This window comes from Argopecten irradians, chromosome 3 (genome assembly GCF_041381155.1).
Source record: "Argopecten irradians isolate NY chromosome 3, Ai_NY, whole genome shotgun sequence".
NCBI classification, from domain to species: domain Eukaryota; kingdom Metazoa; phylum Mollusca; class Bivalvia; order Pectinida; family Pectinidae; genus Argopecten; species Argopecten irradians.
In genome coordinates this window covers 28093836-28121253 of record NC_091136.1, presented here as the reverse complement: position 1 = coordinate 28121253, position 27418 = coordinate 28093836, and the positions used below count along the sequence as shown (strand labels likewise).

Sequence of the window (27418 nt, the reverse complement as noted above, 5' to 3'; positions counted from 1 at the left end):
ATATTACTTGAAAGATTATCAGTAATAATCAATTTGTGCCAGAACATAATAATTCTGTTTTTAACCTCTATATAGTGAGGGAATCTCCCTAATTCACCATATACCATGTAATTACACGTACTTTTCCTAACGCCGAGTATATGTTTACAAAACTGTAAATGAAGATTTTCTATAGCTGTAATATTTTCGTGACCCCATACTTCTACTGAGTACATCAATATTGGTAAAACAAGGGAATCTTATACTTTTAACTGGAGATCAATAGGAAGAGGGATGTTTCTTATTTTCTTGTAAACAGCAAACATAGCTTTTCTTGACTGTTCCAACAGTTTCAATTTCGTTTTATGAAAACTCCCATTGTAATTCATCAATATTCCTAGATAAGAAAACGAATCTACAATCTCAATCTCTTTGTTAAATAATGTGAAATGAGGACGAGTTCGAGACTTCCTCTTTGAAAAAATAACAATTTTTGTCTTATTTGTGTTTACTTCAAGTTTCCAATTTTCACAATAAATTTCAAATTTATTTAAGGCTGACTGTAGATCGTTAGCTGATTCAGCCATTATAACTGTATCATCTGCATAAAGAATTACAAATAGTTTAATATACATTCCAATAGTATTACCTAAATCTTTTACATTCTTCAAACAGTTGACACCATGCTCTTCAAAAAAAGTTTCAATATCATTAAGAAAAATAGCAAATAAGAAGGGTGACAAATTTTCTCCTTGCTTTACACCGACGTTGCAAGTAAACATATCAGATACATCATTTCGATTTTTGACACATGTACAGGATTTTGTATTTTCATATAGATTAATAATTGCTTTAAACATTTTCCCTGTTATATTGCTTCTTTGAACTTTTTGCCATAAACCGAGTCTCCAAACTGAATCAAAAGCTTTTCTAAAATCAACAAACGAACAGAACAGTTTTTTACCAAGTGAGAAATAGATAGAAGTTAGAACATGTAGAATAAAAATATTATCAGTTGTAGAATGTTTTTTCCTGAATCCTGCCTGGGCAGAAGTTATCAAGTTTATTTCATCAGCCATTTTGTTTAGTCTACAATTTAATATGGATGTAAAAAACTTTACCGAGATAAGAAACAAGACTTATTGCTCTATAATTATCTAAATTGTTAGGATCCCCTTTACGCTTATATATAGGTTTTTTAACCCCTATTTTCCATGAGCTTGGAATGAAGCCCGTATCAAATATGATATTAAATATCTTACAATATTTTTATAAAGTTTTTGTTGGTTTTTCTGTAAAATATAATGGAGACAGCTTTTCAAATAGATGTTTCTCTTTATTCGTCCAGTCCGAAAGTTAATAAACAAAATCACAAAAGTTATAAAGATAATAATGACAATCTGTAGTTATACAGTAAAAGTTACGAACAACAATCTATAACGTAAACCTATATTGTTATAGGAGACCAGAGACTAAGATACAACCAGAGAATAATAATGTACATGGGGAAAATTAGTATATAGCTTGGCATGAGAAGTTTAGGATGAAGGCTGCTGAAGATTATGATTACAAGTTTGATAAGAAATTATTGAACACTTTTATAACTTCATAACTGATAATTAAAATGTAAATAAGGTATAAGTCAGATTAACCAAACAAGTCATAATTACTTTATAATTTAGAAGTTTGAAATATAATTATATTACTAGATGTACAATACTGTTTAGAAACATTGTTTGTAAATATTCCTAATAGTCTACATTCAAAACATAAACAATAACTGGTCATCCTACACAATGAAAATACAAAGATTGTATTTAAAAATAGAACAGAACAAATGTTCAGAAACAATATAAATATACCTGCTGTGTCACAACACATTATTATAAAATAAATCTACATGTATTTGAAATCTGTGAAACATAGTCTACTCAAAATCGCATTCGATGATTATTCTATCAACAATTACCTTCTTAACTTTACATCGTAACCAATCGATTACATTATTGATAATCATAAAAATAAACTTTTCAATCAGTTCTTTCTAATCTCAGCATTCACATAAAGGGAAGTTGACAAGTTAACAAGGGGGATAACTCTACATGACAAATTGTATAATTTGATCAAAACAAGGGAGGTAACTCCGTAAGATTTTAAGTAACACTCAATAAATACAAGGGAGGTAATTCACTAAAATTTAAAGTAACAAGGCAATTAACAGATTGATAGATCTGGTTAGATTCACTTATAGGTGTTTTCAGTAAATGTTTAGAATGATTAATAAAGTGAAATGGTTACCAAAAAAGGAATATAAGTGATTCAAATGCTATCATATTTTGGTTTTAACAAAATAACAAAAATGATAATTTGCAATGAAAAAGCAATGAAATACATTCAAAGTGCTAGGAAAAACAATACTTGATCAATAATTTAAGGATAACAAATTAGAACTGTTGAAGAGTTATTAAAATGTTACCATTCATTTCTCTTTAATAAAAATAATAATTAAATAATGTGTAATGCAAATACATGTAATGCTAGAAAAATTCTATATGAGAACAATCATTTTAGAATAACAATATAGAATAGTTCATAAGAAAACATAGAACAATTACAATACAAAATCATATATACAATTAAGATTGTAAAATAAAACATTTTCTCACCTGTAAAATATAATGGAGACAGCTTTTCAAATAGATGTTTCTCTTTATTCGTCCAGTCCGAAAGTGAGGACCTGGGCGATTTTTCGGAAAGTTAAATATCGCTGCTCCAAGGTGAGAGTTAATTACATGATTTGATTGGTCATTTTGGAGATTTCCTTTAGATATGTAAATAAGGTAGCCCTAAGGACTGTAGAGGCATGCGCAGAACTACGCGTGGGTTCGGACCCTGAAGTGATCTATATGCAGGTAATCCCTAGGTAACCTTACGTGAAGGGTATTATATACTTAATGACATTAGGACGTAAAAATTAACTTGAATACAAAGGCTGGTGTCACTGGGTAGCCGGAGGTAAACCTTTAAAGAGTATAGGTAAATAATAAATCTCTCAGAACGGAAATACGAAATTTATGTACAAAGCAATGTTTGTTCATTAATCTTGTTTGATAGAAAAATTCACAGCGTCTGTCTAATCAGCTGATATCTTTTACTCAAATATTACAACAGGAAGGTAGAATTCAAAGGACAGTCTTTCTAAGGAATGTAATTCATATACAAGTTTTCTCAATAACTTATTTACAAAATACTGCAATATAAAGACGAAAACTAGAATAGTTAAATTTGACCAAATTGTTTCCTAATATAAATAGGGAAATGAAGATTCAAATTCAAATTTTAAAAATAAAATAAAACTCAAATTTCTCTTATGAAATATCCCTCCTGGTTCAAGAAATCTTCGTCCCGAAGATTATACATATTGTATTATGTGATACATTTTATACACAATAATTCAGAAAAAAAGTATGTACAATGAAAATATTCATAGGTTTACAATGTCACAAAAATACATGTATAGATTATATGCATATCAATTTGGAAAATACAAAAAAATATAATTCAAATTACTAACACATGAACAAAATGTTACAGTTCTTTCAATAGACTGGTATGCTATTGGTAACATGACACATTTGTATATGGTTTTTGAAACCATTTATCAGTCAAAATACAAGAAAAAAATTGAAATCTATATGCATTTGTACAATTGAGCTCAATATAAAAAAAAAATGTATATACAACAAACATGGATGTACCTTCACATGAATGTTTACAATACAACATTTTAAGTACTGGAAAGTTCTGTCAACTGAACTGATGTCCCATTTAAGTATATAAATGCACTTATGAAGTCATAAGTTGTCATATAAATCTAATGTATAAGGCGATAATATCCATGATGAGCCACTAACATGTATGCTGTGTAAGGTTGGTTAAGGATGTGTCTAAGGCGTCTAGCTTTGAAAGGTGACAGGGAAATGTTAGAAGATGGAACTACATGCTTAATAGTATAGTTGTTCATGATTGTAAAGCCGTCCCAGCTTATAGAAAGCATATAGGTAAACAAACTCCAGTAATTGTAACATTAGAAATGTCTTGTGGTGGTGAAAATGTCCAGTTTTCAGGACAAAGTGAAAGATTTGCTATAGTGACCAATTCACATTCACTACTAGCTGTTAGTTCAATTAGAACAGTGGTTTTGTGTGATTTGGTTAGTTTCTTCCAGATATAGTATACACTGAATAAGATAAAGAGTGTGGTTAAGATAGAAAGTGTGACATAAGGCCAAGGTGACATAAGTGTATTGTAGACATGCTCACTGATTGGGGTTTGAGTGGTTAACTGAGGTACAGCAGGAAAATGAAAACTTGGAATTTTAGGAGGTACAGTGAGTGCACTTGTCTTTTGTACCATTAATAACATAGTAGATAATTTCCGAACCTTTGAGTAAAGACAAAAGATAAGAACAATAGCAAGAATTGATGTGACAGTTCCAATAAGGGCGATAACTCCACTAGTGTCAGGCCAAGTACTTATTGAAAAGGGAATTTGTCCATCTAGCATTGATTCTGACAAGGAACTAAACACAGTTTCACCTTTTTTAGTTTTATCAGCTATTTTCTTCAGACTTAAATGGTACTTTTGGTCATTTGCCAAATATTTTGTAAAAGAATGGTTATAGATTTTCAAAGTAGGAATTTTGATTGAAACAGATTCTGAATATGTGGTGTCACCGAGAATAGCTGAATGCCTGGAAGATGGGAAGAACTCTTGTAAAATAGCAAGATTAACAGGATGAATAACAGACATATCTTTGCTAATGTTATGACATGAACTTAACCAAGATGGAATAAACAAATTATCAGATGTCACAGTACACCTACATGGAATCTGGGCAACACAGAAAGAACAACCTTTAACTATTTTCTGACCTGAGGGGCAATCTAAAGCAATCATTGATGTTTGGTATATTAGCAATGATGATGGAGAAACTTCCTGTATCTTAGGAGTAAGAACATGAGGTAGAAACCTAAAATCACATGTTTGTTGTACAGTGGAACCTCCCGAAACCGATCATGGTCGGTGCACATAATTTCGGCCGGTTTAGAGAGGGTTCGGTTTGGAGAAGTGAACCGAATACCGATCATTACGATCCGGATTTAATCGATCGGAAGTCGTTTTTTACACTAGTGTACCGCATGTATGCCTAGTGTTCGTTTAAACCGACCAATATTGATTGTTAATGTGAATGTTATCACAAAAGAGAGAATCATACGTTTAAAAGGAATGGATTACAACAATCTTGATTTTGTTACCGCTTTATAAACGTAGTTTAGTTAGTTAGTTGCGTGAATGTTCTTGTGGATGTTCTCGTCTGCACTAACCTACATACGGCCGATCGCTTCCGGTTACGTCAAGAATCAAATTAAATGGTCTAATTACACGATGATCAGTTGATGTCGGTCATTATATGACATAGTCATTTTCTAAAAACAATTACATGGCTTTGGCTTCTTCATACAGATAATTTACGACATATGTAAATAAAAAAACCCGTGTGATTTGAATACGAAACTATCTCTTTATTACTAGCTCTGCTTGTTTTCTTACAGTAAACAAACCGCGTGCACGTGGTAGACTTTTGTTAAATATCTAAACAATAGACATGATTAAATAATTTCACCACTATCTCGGGTATAATTACCGTGTACCTATAGCTATAGCCTTCACATCTGTATACATGCCCCAGGACATGGCATGCGACAACTATTGTACAGGTACGTGTGTATTTCACGGTCGGTTGCTCAGACCTCAATGCAATCTATCGGTGTCGCTCAGGTAAGGCCGGTTTTCAGAAGTGTATTTTAGTTACATTTGACTATTCCGATCTCAAAATCGGTCCGGTATTCGGAATTGGGAGGGATCGGTTTTGGGAAGTTTTATATACTATTAATAAAGAGGAATTCATTCCGTACATGACATCCATGTTCGGTTTCTAGAGGTGATCGGTTTTGAGAAGGTTCGGTTTCGGGAGGTTCCACTGTACCAGGTGTTTTTGATTGTAGAATATTGCTGATAAACAAGAAGCTTTAGCAACAGATGACAATGCCATATGAAAGGGGCAAAACCGAACGTCATTACCTTTACATTGCATAAGTTGAGAAATGAGATAGAGAAGCAAAATGTTGATTATCATGAGTATGTAAAAAGTAATCAGGAAGATCAAGTAACTGGGTAGCATGATTTGAAGTAGAGTTGATAGGAACTGGAACAGAGTACACTTTGTAGAGTACGTGATAAGGGTTTGACAAAAGGTGAAATAGGAAATTTAAGGAGAACATAGAGTGAAGAGTGATGACGGGCAAAGAGAAAGTCAGCAGAAGAATAGTAATAGAGAGGATCCTTATGAATTATGTTAAATCCTGGATATTTTCTTGACAATATATTCTGAACTTGCCTGAGAGTGTGTGAGATATCTTTTGGTGACAGAAGAAAGGGAGATAATCTACCTTTCACTAGATCATGAATAGCTAGTTTTGTATGTTCCAAATGTTTGTTAAGGACCGTTGTAGCGTTGATTTGAGTAAGCATCATGTTTTCCAAAAGGACAAATGAATGTTCAATTCCATCAAGTGAAGAAGCGAATTGGTTAGCTAAGGTAATTGATTGATCATGATTGGTTTTGACTGCGTCAATAACATTATCAAACCTTTCATTGACAGTTGTCATGAATGATGTGAGCTGATGAGCTTCTTTAGCCATAGCTTTAGCGAGCTTTACATTATTATTATTCAAAGCTTGTATATGACGTTGAAGATTTTGTAAATCATTTGTTGTAGCTGTTCCAAATAATGACTTCGATATCTGACCAATAAAATCAAACAGACCTCGTTTTCGCCTTGAGTTGAATGAGAGTGAGTTAGGAAAATAAGAGTGTGGAATCAATCTATGAATCTCTGCAATGGTTACATTGACATTGGACATACATTGTGCTCTTAGATTGTTAATTGTTTTCACAACAGAGTACAAAGACTCACATCTTCTTCGTCTGCATGGGTTCAGTTCAGGTAAATACATGGACGATGGCAACGGTATTTCGAAGGTGTGTGACCAGAACTCCTGACCAAAATGTAACTTGGAATTGGGTTCGAATAAAATTCCGTAGTTCAAACGTTGAACGGGTGGCTGTGTAGCAACAACAATGGGAAGCCAAACGAGAACCATCAAAAGTAAACTCCAAACGAGGGACGGACCATAGAAACCTATAGAATATAAAAGAGGGGAAACATAGATTAGTATCGTATATGTCGGTATAAGGCATGCGCATTACCTTTAAGCACTATATTAGCAGTTATGCTAAAATCTTAACATATACTCAACAAAGTTCGTAGGGAGATAAAAAAGAAAGTGGCCATAGATTCTATAGATTTTTAGGTCATCTGACCGAAGGTCAGGATGACCTATTGTCATTGTGTTTCGTCCGTCGTCGTGCGCCGTCCGCCGTGCGTCGTGCGTAAGACTATTTATACAAAAGCCTACTCCTCCTTCATCCTTTGATGGATTTCATCCATATTTGGTTTGAAGCATCATTAGGGAAGGACAATCATATTTTATATAAATGAGCCTGGTCCAACCCCTAGGGGCTGAGGGGTGGGGCCCCCAAAGGGCAAATTTTCTTATTTTAAGCTTTAAAATCCTACTCCTCCTTCATCCTTGGATGGATTTCATCCATATTTGGTGTGAAACATTATTGATGAAGGACAATCATATTTTATATAAATGAGCTTGGTCCGACCCCTAGGGGCTGAATGGTGGGGCCTCAAAAGGGCAAATTTTCTTAATTTTAGCTTTAAAAACCTACTCCTACTTCATCCTTGGATGGATTTCATCCATATTTGGTGTGAAACATCATTTGGGATGGACAATCATATTTTATATAAATGAGCCTGGTCCGACCCCTAGGGGCTGAGGGGTAGGGCCCCAAAAAGGCAAATTTTCTTAATTTTAGCTTTAAAATCCTACTTCTTCATCCTTGGATGGATTTCATCCATATTTGGTGTGAAACTTCATTAGGGAAGGACAATCATATTTTATATAAATGAGCCTGGTCCGACCCCTAGGGTCAGAGTTGTGGGGCCACAAAAGGGCAAATTTTCTTAATTTTAGCTTTAAAATCCTACTCCTCCTTCATCCTTGGATGGATTTCATCCATATTTGGTTTGAAACATCATTGGGGAAGGACAATCATATTTTATATAAATGAGCCTGGTCCGACCCCTAGGGGCTGAGGGGTGGGGCCCCAAAAGGGCAAATTTTCTTATTTTAGCTTTAAAATCCTACTCCTCCTTCATCCTTGGATGGATTTCATCCATATTTGGTGTGAAACATTATTGATGAAGGACAATCATATTTTATATATTTGAGATAGGTGTGACCCCTAGGGGCTGAGGGGTGGGGCCCCAAAAGGGCGAATTTTCTTATTTTAAGCTTTAAAATCCTACTCCTCCTTCATCCTTGGATGGATTTCATCCATATTTGGTGTGAAACATTATTGATGAAGGACAATCATATTTTATATAAATGAGCTTGGTCCGACCCCTAGGGGCTGAATGGTGGGGCCTCAAAAGGGCAAATTTTCTTAATTTTAGCTTTAAAAACCTACTCCTCCTTCATCCTTGGATGGATTTCATCCATATTTGGTGTGAAACATCATTGGGGAAGGACAATCATATTTTATATAAATGAGCGTGGTCCGACCCCTAGGGGCTGAGGGGTGGGGCCCCAAAAAGGCAAATTTTCTTAATTTTAGCTTTAAAATCCTACTCCTCCTTCATCCTTGGATGGATTTCATCCATATTTGGTGTGAAACATTATTGGGGACGGACAATCATATTTTATATAAATGAGCGTGGTCCAACCCCTAGGGGCTGAGGGGTGGGGCCCCCAAAGGGCAAATTTTCTTAATTTTAGCTTTAAAATCCTACTCCTCCTTCATCCTTGGATGGATTTCATCTATATTTAGTGTAAAACATTATTGGGGAAGGATAATCATATTTGATGTAAATGAGCGTGGTCCAACCCCTAGGGGCTGAGGGGTGGGGCCCCAAATGGGCAAATTTTCTTAATTTTAGCTTTAAAATCCTACTCCTCCTTCATCCTTGGATGGATTTCATCCATATTTGATGTGAAACATCATTGGGGATGGACAATCATATTTGATATAAATGAGCCTGGTCCAACCCCTAGGGGCTGAGAGGTGGGGCCCCAAATGGGGAAATTTTCTTAATTTTAGCTTTAAAATTCTTCTCCTCCTTCATCCTTGGATGGATTTCATCCATATTTGTTGTGAAACATCATTGGGGAAGGACAATCATATTACAAATGAGCCTGGTCCGACCCCTAGGGGCTGAGGGGTGGGGCCCCAAATGGGGAAATTTTCTTAGTTTTAGCTTTAAAGTCCTACTCCTCCTCCATCCTTGGATGAATTTTATCCATATTTGGTGTGAAGCATCATTGGGGAAACACAATTATATTTTATATAAATGAGTCTGGTCTGAACCCTAGGAACTGAGGGGTGGGGCCCCAAAAGGGCAAATTTTCTTAATTTTAGCTGGCTCACTTCCTGTTTTAAGGTTTCAGTCTCCGATCTCAATAAAAATTGGTCTATAGGGGTTTTAATTGATGCCGAACAACATGCAAACATTTTCGTAAAGATTTTGGTATTTCAAGATGGCCGCTGGCCCACTTCCTGTTTTAAGGTTTCAGTCTCCGATCTCAAGGAAAATTGGTCTATAGGGGTTTTAATTGATGCCGAACAACATGCAAACATTTTCGTAAAGATTTTGGTATTCCAAGATGGCCGCTGGCCCACTTCCTGTTTTAAGGTTTCAGTCTCCGATCTCAATGAAAATTGGTCTATAGTGGTTTTAATTGATGCTGAACAACATGCAAACATTTTCGTAAAGATTTTGGTATTCCGAGATGGTCGCTGGCCCACTTCCTGTTTTAAGGTTTCAGTCTCCGATCTCAATGAAAATTGGTCTATAGGGGTTTTAATTGATGCCGAACAACATGCAAACATTTTCGTAAAGATTTTGGTATTCCAAGATGGCCGCTGGCCCACTTCCTGTTTTAAGGTTTCAGTCTCCGATCTCAATGAAAATTGGTCTATAGTGGTTTTAATTGATTCAGAAGGGGGAACTTTAGGTAAGGACAATCATATTTTATAAAGGACCGAGGTAAGACCCATGGGGATAGTATGACCGAGGTCCAAAATGGGAGCTTTGCTGAAATGGCTTTAAAATCTGACTCCTCCTTATATTAATCCTTGAATGGGTTTCAACCATATTTGGATGAAGGGCTACCAAGTTTGTTCAACAAATGACATTTACCTTTTTCAGAAACTTACATATTCAACTAAGGAGTTCCTTGTATTGTTTATATTAATCGTTAACCAATACTTTATACTGTGACTTTGTTGTTTTGTGCCATGAGTCAGATGACCGTTAAGGCCCATGGGCCTCTTGTTATGAATGTTCTCTATATGGTACGTTTATTTTGAAAAACAAGTCAAGTGTGACTGTTTGCCTCTTTTTCTGGCTTTTCCCGTTTGTGTGCGTTTAATATGAAACAAACGTTCTAATTCAGGTGGTATGTTTTCAACTGGTTTCCAAGTTCTAACTGAATAACCAGTCCATTTTACTTTGTAGTACTTTTCACCATTTCGAGTTTTGCATGCAAGTAACTTATCGACGTCATATTTGTCCTGTGACAATTCTTGACTATTACCATTGTTTGGTAGGGTACCCTGGGAAGGAGCAATGTCGGTATCATTCTCCTGTGACGTATCAGGAAGATCTGTGGCTTCCTTGTTTGTAAGCTCTGGAGCTCTGTCTCCAGCCTCTTTACTAGCTTGACTTTTAGAACGACCACGTGGTCCTTGACTTAGTAACTGTGTACTAGATTGTGTACTAGTGCTCTGCACAGGATCATTTGTTTGATCCACATTTGCTGTTCCAGTGTTCGGAAGAATGTGCTGTGCAGGACGATCAAAAACTTGTTGATCAAACTTTGGTTTGAAGTTATCACTTGTATATAACTTCAACCTAGAGGCATTAATGAGTGATTTTAGTTCTTTGTGAGTTGTGCAATGCCTCAATTTGTAAGTATGATTTGGTCCTAAATCTGTGATGTAATAAGGACCATCCCACGGATTGTGGAGTTTCGGTGATAATCCTTGAGGAACTCTGGTAGTATGAAGTAATACCAGATCACGAAGCTGAAAGTTTGGCACTGAGGCAGTTTTGTCATGCCTTTCTTTTTGCTTTGCTTGTGCTGCTTTAATGTTGTCTGTTGCTAACTGTTTGACATACTTAAGATGTGACATCAATTGTGTAACATGTGTTTTTGCATCTTTGCTGAGACCATCTTTTGGTACTAGAGAAGTGTCAAATGGAAGATTCATCTCTTTTCCAAATATTAAATGATATGGGGAGAATTCAGATGACTGAGTAGAGGGGCTCATACGAAGAGATATAAGTACACCAGGTAGAAGATCTGGCCAGTTTTGTTGTAAAGTAAAGCTTGGTCTGTAACATCAATGTTAAGTTACCAGTTACCTTGTGCTGTTGTCTACACGTGGTTCAACTTAATGGAAGTCTATCACCATACCACCGGCAAATGGGCAGTGATATAGTGAGAGTCTTGCTAATACAGGATCCAAATACGTATCTGGCACAGTACCCTTCCAAAATGTCAGGGATACTGAGAAACTGTCACTACTTTACTAAGTAGAGGAAACTGTCTCCGATTGAAAGCCTGGAGATAACGTCTACACATGCATGCTAGCCTACATGGAGCGCGCGTTCCGACAGAATGCGATGTTGAGATCTACCCGACACGGGCTCATGCGACAGGCGAGGTGTCTCTGGTGAAAACACCTCTGTCAAATTAGGCCCGAATCACTACAGTTGATTGTCACTTACATAGGCTCTTAAACATTGTGCAAGGGTACTGTTTATCCTCTCACATGTAGCATTTGTTTGAGGATGGTATGAACTTGTAAAGTGACGTGTTACCTGGAATATTTCACATACTGCTGTGACAAGTTTACTTAGAAAGTTCTGACCTCTATCACTAACTACTACCTTTGGGGCACCATATCTGCTAAAGATTTCAGAATATAGAATCTTTGCAATTTCCTTTGAGTCTTGTGTTTTGAGAGGAAACGCTTCAGGCCACTTACTGAACGAGTCAACAACAAGAAGTATATACTTATAACCTTCTTTTGTAGTAGTAATTGGTCCCAAAATATCCATATCAAGTCTCTGAAAGGTATCACTGACAGGCAAAGGGTTAAGAGGGGCGTGTCTCAAATGAGTTGGTTTCTTGATTCTCTGACAAGTATCACATGATTTGATATAATCAGACACATTTTGAAACATTTTTGGCCAATAGTACTTGCACTGAATAGCATGATAAGTGCGATCAAGACCTAAGTGACAACCGCCTGCTAGAGAGTCGTGATAGGACTTAAGAACATCTTCTCTAAGACATCTTGGTACTGCGAGTTGACGCATGTATCTCTTTGGTCCCTGACCACGAGAGGTATACATGTGATAGAGTACATCATCAAGCAAAACACACTGAGATGAAAGATGTAATATTTTGGTAGCGGTAGCTTTGTCATCAGGAAGAGTTTCTGAAGACAGATAAGAATAGATAGCACTGAAATCAGAACAATCAGACTGAAGGGTAGAGATAGAATCTGTTGGAATGAGATCTTTTTCTACTGTAATTTCATTACAAGTGAATGGTGAGTCTGTATCTTTGTATACAAATGACACTTGATAGTATTGTTGGGTTTTATCAACACTACTTATATCTACACTAGGTAGAGAGTCCTCTAAATCACAAGATTCACGACATTCATACTCACGTCGTGATAGACAATCAGCAACTTGATTCTTAGAACCTGCTTTGTATAAAATCTCATAATCATAAGACTGTAGTAGTATTGCCCATCGTGCCAGTCTTCCCGTAGACTCTGGTTTAATTTCTTTTAGCCACTTAAGTGCACTATGATCAGTATAGATCTTAAATTTCTTTCCTGACAAGTAGACATGATAGGTTTTGATCCCTTCAATTATAGCTAAACCTTCACGTTCTGAGACATGGTACTTACGTTCATGCTGGTTAAGAGATCTCCCACCATAAGCAATAGGGTGTTCTCTTTTATGTTCATCCATCTGACTTAGAACATAGCTAATGGCTTCGCCGGAAGCGTCTGTCGTTAGTATGAAAGGTTTGCTGTGGTCAGCATATGCTAAGACAGGTGGTGAAGTAAGAGCCTCTTTCAGAGTCTGAAATGCCGTCTGACATTCAGATGACCATTCAAATTTGACATCCTTACCTGTAAGTGCTGTTAAAGGAGTTGTAATCTTACTGTAACCTTGAACAAACTTTCGATAATAGTTACATAGACCGAGAAATGATCTGAGCTGTTTTTGATTAGTTGGTACAGGAAAGTTGCGAACAGCATCTGTTTTGCTTGTGTCAACTTGAACACCGTCTTTGGACAACACATGGCCAAGATAATAGACAGAAGACTGTGCAAAAAAACCACTTGGCTGGTTATAAGGTAAGACCAGCTAATTTAAGCCGATCAAACACTTCCTGTAAATGATGAAGATGATCTTCAAAAGTGCGAGAGAACACAAGAATATCATCAACATATACTAAGCACATTTTCCAGTTAAGATCTCTCAAAACTTTTGTCATAAGTGACTGAAAGCTAGCTGGGGCATTGACAAGGCCAAATGGCATACGTTTCCACTGAAAAGCACCTGAAGGTGTTACAAATGCTGATTTATGTGCTGTACATCCACAGGTATCTGCCAAAAACCGGATGCTAGGTCAAGTGTAGAAAAGATTGAAGCTTTGGTGTCACCAATTGAATCATAAACATCATCTAAACGAGGTAATGGAAAGGACATTTGTTCTGTAACTGCGTTAAGTTTTCTATAATCTACAGCAAACCGCATTTGCCCATTTTTCTTTTTGACCATTACAACTGGACTTTGCCACATAGATGTAGATTCCTCAATGATGTTGTTATCAAGCATTTCCTGAATTTGACGATTCATTTCAGCCTTAACCTCAGGGCTTTGTCTATAAAATCTTTGCCTAACAGGTACAGCATTGCCTGTTTCTATACGATGGGGTTGATGGTTAGTTCTACCTAACTCAGACAAGCTAGAAGCAAAGACTGACCTATTTGATTGTAAAAATGACAAAAGTAGATGTTGCTGTTTATCTGAAAGATCAGACTTTGAGAAATCAAAGGATAGATCAGAACTAGTTTCATCAACACAAGTATCAGAATCTAGAGGGGGAGGTGGAATAGGTTCATCTAGAGAAAGAACAGAATCCTCCTCATACAGTGAGGCAGTTGCTACAGATTGGTTTCTTTTGAGAGTAATAACCTCCTCAGATGGGTTCATAACCTGTAGAAATGTTTTCTTTCCTGTTTTGAGAAAGGCTATGGACTTAGCACCAACTAAACCTAGTTTAGGTAGGAAAGATGAAGGTTCTAACAGTACTTGAGTTCCTGCTGACAACTGAGAAACTTTGAGAGGAATAAGACATGTTGACAATGGTTGTATTGTTGTAGATTTTGAAGTGCCTGCTAGACCAATATTTGCTTCAACAGAAAGTATTGTATTTGAGTCATTGAGATGTAGGGTTTTTGTAGAGGTGTCAAATATCGCGCCATTTGCTTTTAAAAAATCCATGCCTAAAATCATGCTCTTATGACCGGCCCTCGTGGCTGGTCATAGCACTTGCATAATCATACATAATGATTATGCTTAGTTTACACTAAAAATATAATGTCCAATCCGTACTGCCAGTTCCTCATATTTATTACTTAGGGTTCCACAATTTTACATCATCAGCATCTCACATTCACCAATTGCACTCCATGTTTATATATATATATTCCAATGGTCTTACTATAACCTTTTGTCACTTCTAGAACTTCTCAAACTACTAGTCTCTCTGGAACTGTATTTTGGGCTCTAAGACCTTACTATACAAGTCCCTGCAATACCTGGTAGAAGACACCCTAATCAGACTCCCTAAGGATCTCTAGGTTTTGCCTGACAGACCTATTGTTTTTGTTCTGTTTTTTATTATTAGGGATTTCCATTTAGGATGGAAATCCCTATTGTTATTGTTCTGTTTTTTCTTCTTATTATTTTTCTTTCTTTTTCTTATTTCCACAAATCTTGTTCCCAGGATATCTCTAGAACAAAATAAGGTACGACGCTCAACTTTGGACACGTTATGAATGTACATACGATCTTGAAATGTACGTTCGATATTTTACAAAAATGTTCAAGGTCAAGGTCACAGACGTAAAAAACAATTTTTTGGAACGAAGTTTAAACGCTCATAGCTTCATTACCGTACGGTGTACATCATTCACGTTTTGTTATTCAGATAGATCTTGACATTGCGCGTGCTTTTCCCATGCCATGTTATCAGAGATTATGTCAAGGTCAAGAGTTCGCTACGGGGTCAAACAAAGGTCAAAAACGAAATTCACCACAGAAAAGTTTTGAAAGTTGGATATGAAAGGGCATGCCCTCAGAAATATATAATGACAAGTTTTAAGGTCATGTGATCCAAAATGGCGGAGATATAGGCCTTTGAAAAAAGGCTATTTTGGCGTTTTCCCGCCAAAATTTTTTAAGGTTTCAGCGCCTTTAATACTTAACACACATGCTTGATTTTTTGTATAGACATAGCATGGACGAATGTCTACAGAACTTATGCTGTTTTATTGACCTTGACATTCATTCAAGGTCACAGGGTTCAAAAAGCTTTAAATCTTTAAACGACATCTTCGTAATAAATAAGAGGTGTAGAGCGCTGAAATTTGGAGACGTTATGTACGTACATGAGTTCTTAAAATGTACTCCCGATTTTGGAGGATAACGTTCAAGGTCAAGGTCACAGACGTAAAAAACTGCTTTTTTCGAACGAACTTTAAACGCTCATAATTTCATAACCGTACGCTACACAACATGTGCGTTTCATTCTCCATGTAGATCACGATAATTCACGTTTTTTTCTCATTACATGTTATCAGAAATTATGTTAAGGTCACGAGTTCACTAGGGGGTCAAATGAGGTCAAACAAAGGTCAAAAATGAACTTTACCATAGAAATGTTTCGAAGGGCGCATATGAAAGAGCATGTTCTCAGGCACATAAAATGACCAAATTCAAGGTCATATGATCCAAAATGGCGGAGATATAGGACATCAAAAATCGAAATTTTAGTTTATATTTGCCCCTGCCCGAGACGTTTCAGCGCCTTAATACCTGTATGTACGGTGTTGATTTTTCATACGGCTGTTGTATGAACTTTTGTCTTCAAAAGTTATGGGTTTTAAAGGGATTATATAGAAAAATGGCGGAAATATAGCTCTCCAAATATGGCAATTTGTTCCATTTCCTTATTTTTCAACGTAATTTGTGTGCTCGTAGCGCCTTCATAATTTAATGTAGGGTGTTGATTTTTTGTAAATGTAGACTTTAACATATTATCTGTATCGGGTTTCAATTTCAAAGACAAAGCACTGAAAATGGCGGAATTGTAGCCCTCCGAATATGGCGTTTCGTTCATTTTTTTAAAGTAAATTTTACCGTTATTTATGAATTTTCAAAGAAAATTGTTTTGAATTAGATGTGAAAGAGCATGCTCTAAGACACATAAAATGACCAAGTTCAAGGTCATATGATTCAAAATGGCGGAGATATAGGACATCGAAAATCGAAATTTTAGTTTATATTTGTCCTTGCACGAGACGTTTCAGCGCCTTTAAACCTGTATGTACAGTGTTGATTTTTCATACCTGTGTTGTATGAACTTTTGTTTTGAAAACAAATGAGTTGCAAGGGGTTATATAGAAAAATGGCGGAAATATAGCTCTCCAAATATGGCAATTTGTGTCATTTCCTTATTTTTGTCCCGTAATTTCTGAGCTCGTAGCACCTTATTCATTTATTGTAAGGTGTTGATTGTTTGTAAATATAGACATTGGCACATTCTCTGTACAGAGTTTTAATTTCAAAGTCATGAATTTGAAAATGGCGGAAATATAGCCCTCTGAATATGGCATTTCGTTCACTTTTTAACGTAAATTTTACCGTAATTTTTGAAATTTCAAAGAGAAATGTTTTGAATAGGATGAGAAAGAGCATGCTCTAAGACACATACAATGACCAATTTCAAGGTCATAAGATTCAAAATGGCGGAGATATTGGACATCAAAAATCGAAATTTTAGTTTATATTTGTCCCTGCGCGAGACGTATCAGCGCCTTTAAACCTGTATGTATGTAGTAGGGTCATATTTTATGTGAATTTATGTAATAAATAAAAGTGGTATAAAAGTGTATTTGAAAGATGTTTCAATATTTGCAAATATATAATTTGCAGTGAATAATAATATTAGTATGTATCTCTGCCGTGCCGTGTTTTACTCGCGTGCGTAATATATCGTATATATTCGCGAGCGCTGCGTTTGTCTATATGTGTATGTACGTACAGTATATGTTTGTGTACCCGTTAGTAGTGTTCACTGACGGACTTTTATGACGGACAGGACATGTGACTGTTACGGACATTGACGAAGTTGTTTGATTGGTCAGTGTGGTCAGTTTAACGTATTTGATATATATCTTTTTGTATTTCGGGATATTTGAATTTCGTCCCTGTGCTTGGTTGGACGTTTCGTTTTCCCGGTCGAGAAATTCATTAATTTTGGTAAGTCTTGCTTTTCGGTTGTTCTAGTATTTGTTCTTTATCTTGGTTAATACATTATTCTATTCTCCCAGTATGAAAATGGTTTGAATGTGATTATTATAATTTAGATATTTTTAAAATATGAAATATATACGGATAAACATGTATTGTATACATGTGATCCGATTATTGTAATTGTAAAGTGTGTAAAATGTCTAAGTTATATATTTCTGAAATGAAGTAAGAATTGTGTGTTCTTTTATATTGTAGTTCAATCTGTTGTGATTGCATGGTCGTACTCATGACGTACGGAGCTAGTATACTTTGTAGTGCATACATCAATTACATTGATACACCATACGTGTTGTACATTAGTTGAGATTACATGATGTCACCAAAGGGAGATAATCCTCTAATACTAAAACTCGTACGAGTTATTCCGCATTGGTCCAAGATCTTTATAAGAAATGGAGAATTTTTGCACTTTAAAAAAACCTGAAATTCTAATGCGTTTACCTATTCATTATCAAAATTGATATTTTGAACCTAAATCTCAATCTGAATTTCCAAATTTATATCACGGTTATCAAGGAATAATTACCTGTCAGAATACATTTTTAGCCCACCATCATCCGAAGGGTCAGGATGACCTATAGTCATCATGTTTCGTCCGTCGTCGTCCGCCGTGCGCCGTCCGCCGTCCGCCGTCCGCCGTCCGCCGTCCGCCGTGCGTTAACTTTTCACATTTTGAACTTCTTCTCAAGTTCTACCAGTGCGATTTGGCTGAAACTTGCATGAAATGATCCTGACATGGTCCCGACAAAGTGTTGTTATTTTTCGGGTCGATCCGAAATCCAAGATGGCCGCCACAGCCGCCATCTTGAAAACACATTTTGAACTTCTTCTCAAGTTCTACCAGTGCGATTTGGCTGAAACTTGCATGAAATGATCCTGACATGGTCCCGACAAAGTGTTGTTATTTTTCGGGTCGAACCGAAATCCAAGATGGCCGCCACAGCTGCCATTTTGAAAACACATTTTGAACTTCTTCTCAAGTTCTACCGGTTCGATTTGGCTGAAACTTGTATGAAATGATCCTGACATGGTCCCGACAAAGTGTTGTTATTTTTCGGGTCGATCCGAAATCCAAGATGGCCGCCACAGCCGCCATCTTGAAAACACATTTTGAACTTCTTCTCAAGTTCTACTGGTGGGATTTGGCTGAAACTTGCATGAAATGATCCTGACATGGTCCCGACAAAGTGTTGTTATTTTTCGGGTCGATCCGAAATCCAAGATGGCCGCCAAAGCCGCCATCTTGAAAACACATTTTGAACTTCTTCTCAAGTTCTACTGGTGGGATTTGGCTGAAACTTGCATGAAATGATCCTGACATGGTCCCGACAAAGTGTTGTTATTTTTCGGGTCGATCCGAAATCCAAGATGGCCGCCACAGCCGCCATCTTGAAAACACATTTTGAACTTCTTCTCAAGTTCTACCAGTGCGATTTGGCTGAAACTTGCATGAAATGATCCTGACATGGTCCCGACAAAGTGTTGTTATTTTTCGGGTCGAACTGAAATCCAAGATGGCCGCCACAGCTGCCATTTTGAAAACACATTTTGAACTTCTTCTCAAGTTCTACCGGTTCGATTTGGCTGAAACTTGTATGAAATGATCCTGACATGGTCCCGACAAAGTGTTGTTATTTTTCGGGTCGATCCGAAATCCAAGATGGCCGCCAAAGCCGCCATCTTGAAAACACATTTTGAACTTCTTCTCAAGTTCTACTGGTGGGATTTGGCTGAAACTTGCATGAAATGATCCTGACATGGTCCCGACAAAGTGTTGTTATTTTTCGGGTCGATCCGAAATCCAAAATGGCCGCCACAGCCGCCATCTTGAAAACACATTTTGAACTTCTTCTCAAGTTCTACCGGTGCGATTTGACTGAAACTTGCATGAAATGATCCTGACATGGTCCCGACAAAGTGTTGTTATTTTTCGGGTCGATCCGAAATCCAAGATGGCCGCCACAGCCGCCATCTTGAAAACACATTTTGATCTTCTTCTCAAGTTCTACCAGTGCGATTTGACTGAAACTTGTATGAAATTATCCTGACATGGTCCCGACAAAGTGTTGTTATTTTTCGGGTTGATCCAAAATCCAAAATGGCTGCCACAGCCGCCATCTTGAAAACACATTTTGATCTTCTTCTCAAGTTCTACCGGTGCGATTTGACTGAAACTTTCATGAAATGATCCTGACATGGTCCCGACAAAGTGTTGTTACATCTCTGGTTGATCCCAAATTGAAGATGGCTACCATGACACTATATCTAATTAATGTCCTACATGTAAAGGCCCTTTGGCCTCTTGTTTGAAATGAAATTTGTTGAAAGAAATTGAAAATCATCCTGACATGGTCCTGACAAAGTGACACCATATAAAATTAATTTTACTATTGCCAAGGTAGTCAGATGACCGTTAAGGCCCTTTGGGCCTCTTGTTGATTTTGAAATTCAGAATCAAACAATCCAATCAGCAGCCGGGTTAAAATTTTGTCCTGGGCTTAACCTTCTATACACACGGGCCGTTTCGAAGGTCTTTTTTCATTTAGTTTTGAATACTTTTCGAGATGTTTAAGTTCTACATGTACACGTATATATGAACAATGTACACGTGTTTGCGTAAATGCACGTACATGTGTAGCTACACCGCATACATGGGAGGCCGTCCTTACGTGACCCTAGCTGTTAATAGGACGTACATTTGAACAAACAAACAACAAAAGTAATGCACAAACCCAATAACTGAGAGGTTTAAAAACCTTTTATGTGTGTGGCAGAGCTGTCACCTGTGACACCGGATGTTCAAACACACAACCGGTTCAATTTCAGAAACTACCCGGCCGTTTTGAGATCACAGAACCTATAGAGGACCGTGTTAACGTTTGCTACTATTCAGGTTAAATGAAGTTATCAAAATTCTTTACAAATGTTACATCTACATGTATTGCCCGACCCACACATTAACCATTAACTGATGTACCTTGAGTATATCCAATCAGCAGGCTCCTATATATTCACCTCTCTGTAATAGGAGCGAGACGGGCCCAGTTTGTTAATAACTACAAACTACACCCGGCTCACTACCTGTGTGTTTCAACCCAGGTTCGTAGGGTTTTGCTTGATTTTTGCCGGTGAAGGAAAACGAGACAAATACTTTTAACACGTAACAATATTTATTTATAATGACATATTACACGATATTTTACGCAAGACGTAGGGCCCAACAACGACGAGACTAACACATATATTTACAATATATCCCCCGTCAACCCCTCCATGCCCCACTTACAACCCTACCACCCTATACCTTCCTTCTTCCTATTACCCACCTCTATTTAAAACCTATTAGGTTCAGGAACTCAATCCTTCAGTACACCGCAATGAAATGGATAGAACACCCATATATATACCCGACTATAACAATACATGCACGATCGACCAATACGAAGACGGAACACAACACAGGCGCTCGATACAATGACATATTGTGCACAACAGCTCTACGTGTACAAGATACACCAAGTGGCCAAAGGGAGATAATCCATATCTAATACTAAAACTCTAATCGTACGTGTTATTCCGCATTGGTCCAAGATCTTCATAAGAAAAGGAGAATTTTTGCAATTTAAAAAATCCTGAAATTCTAATGTTTTTACCTATTCATTATCAAAATTGATATTTTGAACCTAAATCTCAATCTGAATTTCCAAATTCATATCATGTTTATCTAGGAATAATTACCTGTCAGAAAACATTTTTAATTTTGAAATTCATAATTAGCCAGCCAATCAGCGGCCGGGTTAAAATTCTGTCCTGGGCTCAATCTTCGTTACACACGGGCCGTTTCGGAGGTCTTTTTTTTTTTCATTTGGCTGGTTATTACCTATACCCAACTTGAATACTTTAATTTCGAGATGTTTTAAGTTCTGCATGAACAATGTACACAATCGCCATGTTTGCGTTAATACACGTACATGTACATGTGTAGCTACACCGCGTGTATGGGAGACCGTCCTTACGTGAACCTAACTATTAATAGGATGTACATTTAATCAAAGAAAGATAATGCACAAACCCTATAACTGACAGTTTCAAAACCTTTTATGTGTGTGGCAGAGCTGTCACATGTGACACCGGCTGTTTAAGCAAAACCGGTGCTATGTTGGGGAAATACACGGCAGTTTTGGCAACCACAGAACCAAACAAATTCACATCAAAACTCTTTACAAATTTTACATCTACATCTATTGCCCTACCCACACATTAACCATTAACTAATGTACCCTAAAATATCCAATCAGCAGGCTCCGATATATTCACCTCTCTATGAAATCTTGTGCCCAAAAGGGGATTCCCCTAAATCTGGTTTTCGGTTGGACCAGACTACTTTCGTAAGAAACGCTTTCTGATTAATATTGAGTGAGATTTTTCGTTCGTTCAAGCAATCGTCTGTTCGCTAACATTACTTATATCATTACATAGGTGGAAATCCCGTGTTTTGATCGCGATCAAATCTAGTATATTAATGAAACCATACAGTACACAACCAATATAAAGGTTGCAAATTAAAGATAACTTTATCTTCTTTCTTATGATGTAGAAAATATATAGAACTATTATTAATTACAAATGTTACATTAGAAATACTGACTTTCACACACTAAACATTACTGTAAAAGCTATACAGCTTCCAAACTATACTGCCTATAGAATTGTAACTCAGTATATCAATAATACACATCTTGCTGTATCCAATGCTTAGTAAATTACATTATTCACTATTATAATTCTTTACTTATTACTTGTTTTAAATATAAAACAAACACATTTATTTTAGCTCTTACTGAGACCTGCTATCATGTGGTCACCACGGGGGTCAACCCTTCCCTTCAGCCAGGGGTACTGACTCAGCATGGTCCCTCTATCCTGACACTACACAGTGGACAGTCTAACTCTCTTATCTATATGTATAGATATAATTACTGTGTCTAATTTAACCTAATGCTATCTGTCATATACGCCCTTACACCATTTAAATTTGTTCCACAAATTTGCTTTATATGTACATAATATTTGTGAAATATCATTTCTATTTTTAGGTCACCTGAGACAAAGTCTCAAGTGACCTATTCTAATCGCCTTTTGTCCGTCGTCGTGCGTCGTCCGTCGTCCGTCGTCCGTCGTATGTCCGTAAACTTAAAACAATTTACGTTTTCGACTTCTTCTCCAAAACTACAGAAGCAATTTCAATGAAATTTTGCACAAACCTTCTAAGGCATGAGGCCAATCAAAATTGTGAATTACATGGTCCCCACCCCCCCAGGGGGCTGTGGGAGGGGCCAAAAGGGGTAAAATTGAGTAAAATTTCAAAAATCTTCTTCTCTACTCACAGATGTGGTAGAATCAAATACTCTTCATAGATAGAAAGGTCTAAATGTCCTTTACAAAAATTGTGAATTATATGACCCTGGGGTCTCTAGTTTCCCCCTGGGGAGGAGGTTAAGTTTACTATAGTTTATATTGGGAAAACACATTTTTGAGCATTATTTGGTCATTTGTAATAGGAAATGAGTCAAATGTTGTCAGAATTATCAGTATGAGATGGCCATTTAATCCTATTAACAAATTTTCTATAACTGACCCCCAGGGGCCTTAGGGGCAGGGTCAAAAGGGGTCAAATAGGCTAAAACTTCAAAAATCTTCTTCTGAAATTCTGGAAATGGTAGAATCAAATACTTTTCATAAATAGTAAGGTCTTGAGGTCCTTTACAAAAATTGTGAATTATATGACCCTGGGGTCTCACGTTTCCCCCTGGGGAGGGGGTCAAATTTACTATAGGTTATATAGGGAAAACACATTTATGAGCATTTTTTGCTCAATTTTCATTGGAAACGAGTCAAACTTGGTTAGAATTATTAGCCTGAGATAGCATTTTAACATCATATCCATATTGGTCCAGGCTGACCCCCTGGGGCAGAGGGGCGGGGCCAAAAAAGGTCAAATAGGCTAAAACTTCAAAAATATTCTTCTAAAAATTCTGGATATGGTATCTGGAAATGGTAGAATCAATTACACTTAACAAATAAAAGGTCTTAAAGTTTGTTTTATAAAAATTGTTAATTATATGACCCTGGGGTCTCATGTTTTCCCTTGGGGAGGGGGTCAAGTTTACTATAGTTTATATAGGGAACACACATTTATGAGCATGTTTTGCTCAATTTTCATTGGAAACGAGTCAAACTTGGTTAGAATTATTAGCCTGAGATAGCATTTTAATATCATATCCACATTGGTCCAGGCCGACCCCCTGGGGGCAGAGGGGCGGGGATAAAAAAGGGTCAAATAGGCTAAAACTTCAAAAATATTCTTTTAAAATTCTGGAAATGGTATAATCAAATACACTTTATAGATGAAAAGGTCTTAAAGTTTGTTTATAAAAATTGTAAATTATATGACCCTGGGGTCTCCTGTTTCCCCCTTGGGGAGGAGGTCAAGTTTACTATAGTTTATATAGGAAAAACACATTAATGAGCATTTTTTGCTCAATTTTCATAGGAAATGAGTCAAACTTGGTTAGAATTATTAGCCTGAGATAGCATTTTAATATCACATCCACATTGGTCCTGGCCAACCCCCTGGGGGCAGAGGGGCGGGGCTAAGAAAGGGTCAAATAGGCTAAAACTTCAAAAATCTTCTAAAATTCTGGAAATAGTAGAAACAAAAACAAATAATTATAGATGGAAAGGTCTTCAGGTGTTTTATAAAAATTGTGAATTATATGACCTTGGGGTCTCACGTTACCCCCTGGGGAGGGGGTCAAGTTTACTTTAGTTTATATAGGAAAAACATATTTGTGAACATTATTTGCCCAATTTTCAAAGGAAATTAGTCAAACTTGATTAGAATTATTAGCCTAAGATATAGCATCTTAACATCCATATCCGTCCTCGATGACCCCTTAGGGGACCAGAGGGGCAGGACCAAACAGGGTCAAAATGATTAAAATTTCAAAAAATACCTCTAAGTTCACAGGTTTGATGGAAGCAAATACTCTTTATAGTCTAAAAGTCAAATTTATAAATCACTGACCAACCTCAAGGCCCAGCATATAGTGTTTATATGTCTTTAATTTGTTTCATTATTTGTTTCATTATATATTCTATCTCAGGTGACCGTTAAGGCCCATGGGCCTCTTGTATCTGTTTCTCACTCTTGCATTCCAATTCTCAACATAATATATAATCATGTATAATAATTTCATAAGTATATTGTATAGACATGCAAAAATTAACTCATTTTGCTTGGTGACAGTTCGTTTTCCATGAGCTGTAGAACGTTCGATAAAAATGCTCAATTTAATATATATTCTAGTGCTGTATTACTGAAACTGTCCGTGTTTTTTAGCACTATATATATTCACTTTTGTCCATACATTGACATATTCACAACCACTTCAATTCCACGATTGAAAATATAGCGTTTAAGCTCACATTTGAAACTGTTCATGTTTCATATCATTGAGTAACAACAAATTGCACACAAATTGTAGGTTCCATGCAACGTTCTTAAACAAAATAGATTTTGAGTGATAGAACAAAAAGATAGGACAAGTCCTAAATCATCTCAGCACTGAGAGTAAGTGTTCATCTATCTATTGAATAAAACGTTACAATACAGCTATTTATACTGAATTCTTCCCAAAGCTGTTTGGCTTTCCAGAACAATACTAACTGGTGTTCTTATAACTATTTCTCTATAGCTATATACATTGTATACATGTATCCTACATGCCTCAGTACCACATATTCCTGTGTACTACTTATATCTCCAAGACTTATTATATCCCATGAACATAACTGAGGTGATTACTCAAACTTTGTTCTATTACTTATTTCTACCGGTAGTTTTATCTTTAAGTATTAACCCTTCCAGTACCCTTCTGTACCTAAGTTATTGGATTCTCTCTGTACCTGGATATGTCCCTGAACGGTTTGAGTATTTATATCAGCACAATTATACAATACATTTGATATGTAATATTCAAAGGGATTTTACTATCGTATTCTCAACAAAATAAACCTATAACTAAAGCAGGGCTCAAAATACTAAAATCCTAACAGTTAAAAAAAACAAATGTTACCCCAAAGTTTCCGAATATTTTGTGCACAAATTTCGTAAATAATTCTGAAACTGCTAGAAATCCTAGAACTCAAGTTGCTAAAGCTCAAGATCTATCAGTATGAGAAAAGGATATAAAGTCTATTTAGTACTTTCTGGTGCCCATATATACCTATATGCATATATTTTATACCTACATACTCTTCTTTATGCCACTATCTTACATGGTTGTGTGTCAATTATACGCTACATCAAAACAAAAATAATAATCATACAATACTAGAGGAATGGCATTTTTCTAATTTTTTTTTTTTAACTACTCTATATATACACTACAACTTCTTTTTATGGAGTGTACCTGACAGTGTCTCTATTTGATCTGGTGCCTTGTAACATTGTGCTTTCCCTTGCCGGTGATGCTGGGGTACCCTACAGATGGTCCTTTGTTCTTTTTGAACGATCCACTGTCTCTTGTGATGAGTGCTTATTCCCCAAGCTAAACACCACAACCAGTTTCCTTGTGGTCATATATAAGACACAGGCGACTATCCACATGATGATACCAACTCCTGACAGCTTGTTACTGTCCCTTGGTATAACAGGTTCCATGGTTTTCTTTAGGGCTGAAACGATTAGTCGAATAATCGGAGGCGATTAGATTAATGAAGCTAATTGCTGATAATCGATTAAAGATTTTATTAATCGTTAATCGTAACATGCATAGCCAGTGCATTGTAAGCTGACTAAACACGTTGACAGATCATGGATTTCTGAGTAAGCCATTCCGACTGGAGTTTCATCTCTTTATGTACATGTTTTGAACTCAACAAAGCATATATGATGTGAGAAATGCTTGTTAAATTACGTCTCTGTGGAAGTTTAAGTCATTAATCAATGAAAAAGTGGATGTCATGAGAAAGCTTGCAACACGCTGTTCGCCAATTTTCACTAGCGATCGACTCCATGTTCTTACGTCACGGAGGCCTAAACGCCGCCGGGACGCTCGGGAGCGGAAGGAGCAGTAATCTTGAACATTTAAATTTTACTATTGCATGTGTTTATCATATAAAAAGAATGTTTTTGTTCATATTCTAATTGAATATAAGAGTTGTTGATTTATTTTATTTTTTTGATCACGGAAATAAAAAAAGTTCATTGACGAAAATTTGGTCATGTCGCTCCGTGGCGATCAAGATTTGGTTGATTAGTCGTACGTGTGAAGGTCACGTCAAAACAGCGGGTTAGCAGACTTGATTTAAACGATGTTACGGAAGACAATACAGGAACGGAATTCAGAGCTTGTTTGGGATAAAATACGTTTGTTAATTTTGTCAATAAATCTATTCTTATTTGTTGGTAGGCTTATATTATATAAGGCATGTCCTCTGTCATATTATACGGTAGGTGTTATTATTAGTTGATAACAAAACAT

General features: G+C 36.5%; 2 protein-coding genes across 2 annotated transcripts; both read right to left on the bottom strand.

Annotated features, from left to right (window-relative positions):
* Nucleotides 1-2419: 2419 nt before the first annotated feature.
* On the bottom strand, nt 2420-6120 carry LOC138319604 (uncharacterized). Its single transcript, XM_069262753.1, has 2 exons — nt 5958-6120; nt 2420-5042 (listed from the first exon to the last, which is right to left on the bottom strand). The coding sequence occupies exons 1-2, from the start codon at nt 6118-6120 to the stop codon at nt 4024-4026; spliced, it is 1182 nt and encodes a 393-aa protein (XP_069118854.1). The 3' UTR covers nt 2420-4023.
* Nucleotides 6121-6180: 60 nt separating this feature from the next.
* LOC138318089 (uncharacterized) lies at nt 6181-7513 on the bottom strand. The gene has a single exon (XM_069260177.1). It carries the CDS (start codon nt 7204-7206, stop codon nt 6205-6207), a length of 1002 nt encoding a protein of 333 aa, XP_069116278.1. The 5' UTR covers nt 7207-7513; the 3' UTR covers nt 6181-6204.
* Between the last annotated feature and the right edge of the window lie 19905 nt (nt 7514-27418).

Coding starts and splice junctions, on each gene's coding strand:
- LOC138319604 (XM_069262753.1), bottom strand. CDS start 6,120: ATGACGTTCGGTTTTGCCCCTTTCATATGGCATTGTCATCTGTTGCTA. Junction 5,043..5,957: donor AAACCGAACATGGATGTCAT/GTACGGAATGAA, acceptor CGGTTTCGGGAG/GTTCCACTGTACAACAAACA.
- LOC138318089 (XM_069260177.1), bottom strand. CDS start 7,206: ATGGTTCTCGTTTGGCTTCCCATTGTTGTTGCTACACAGCCACCCGTT.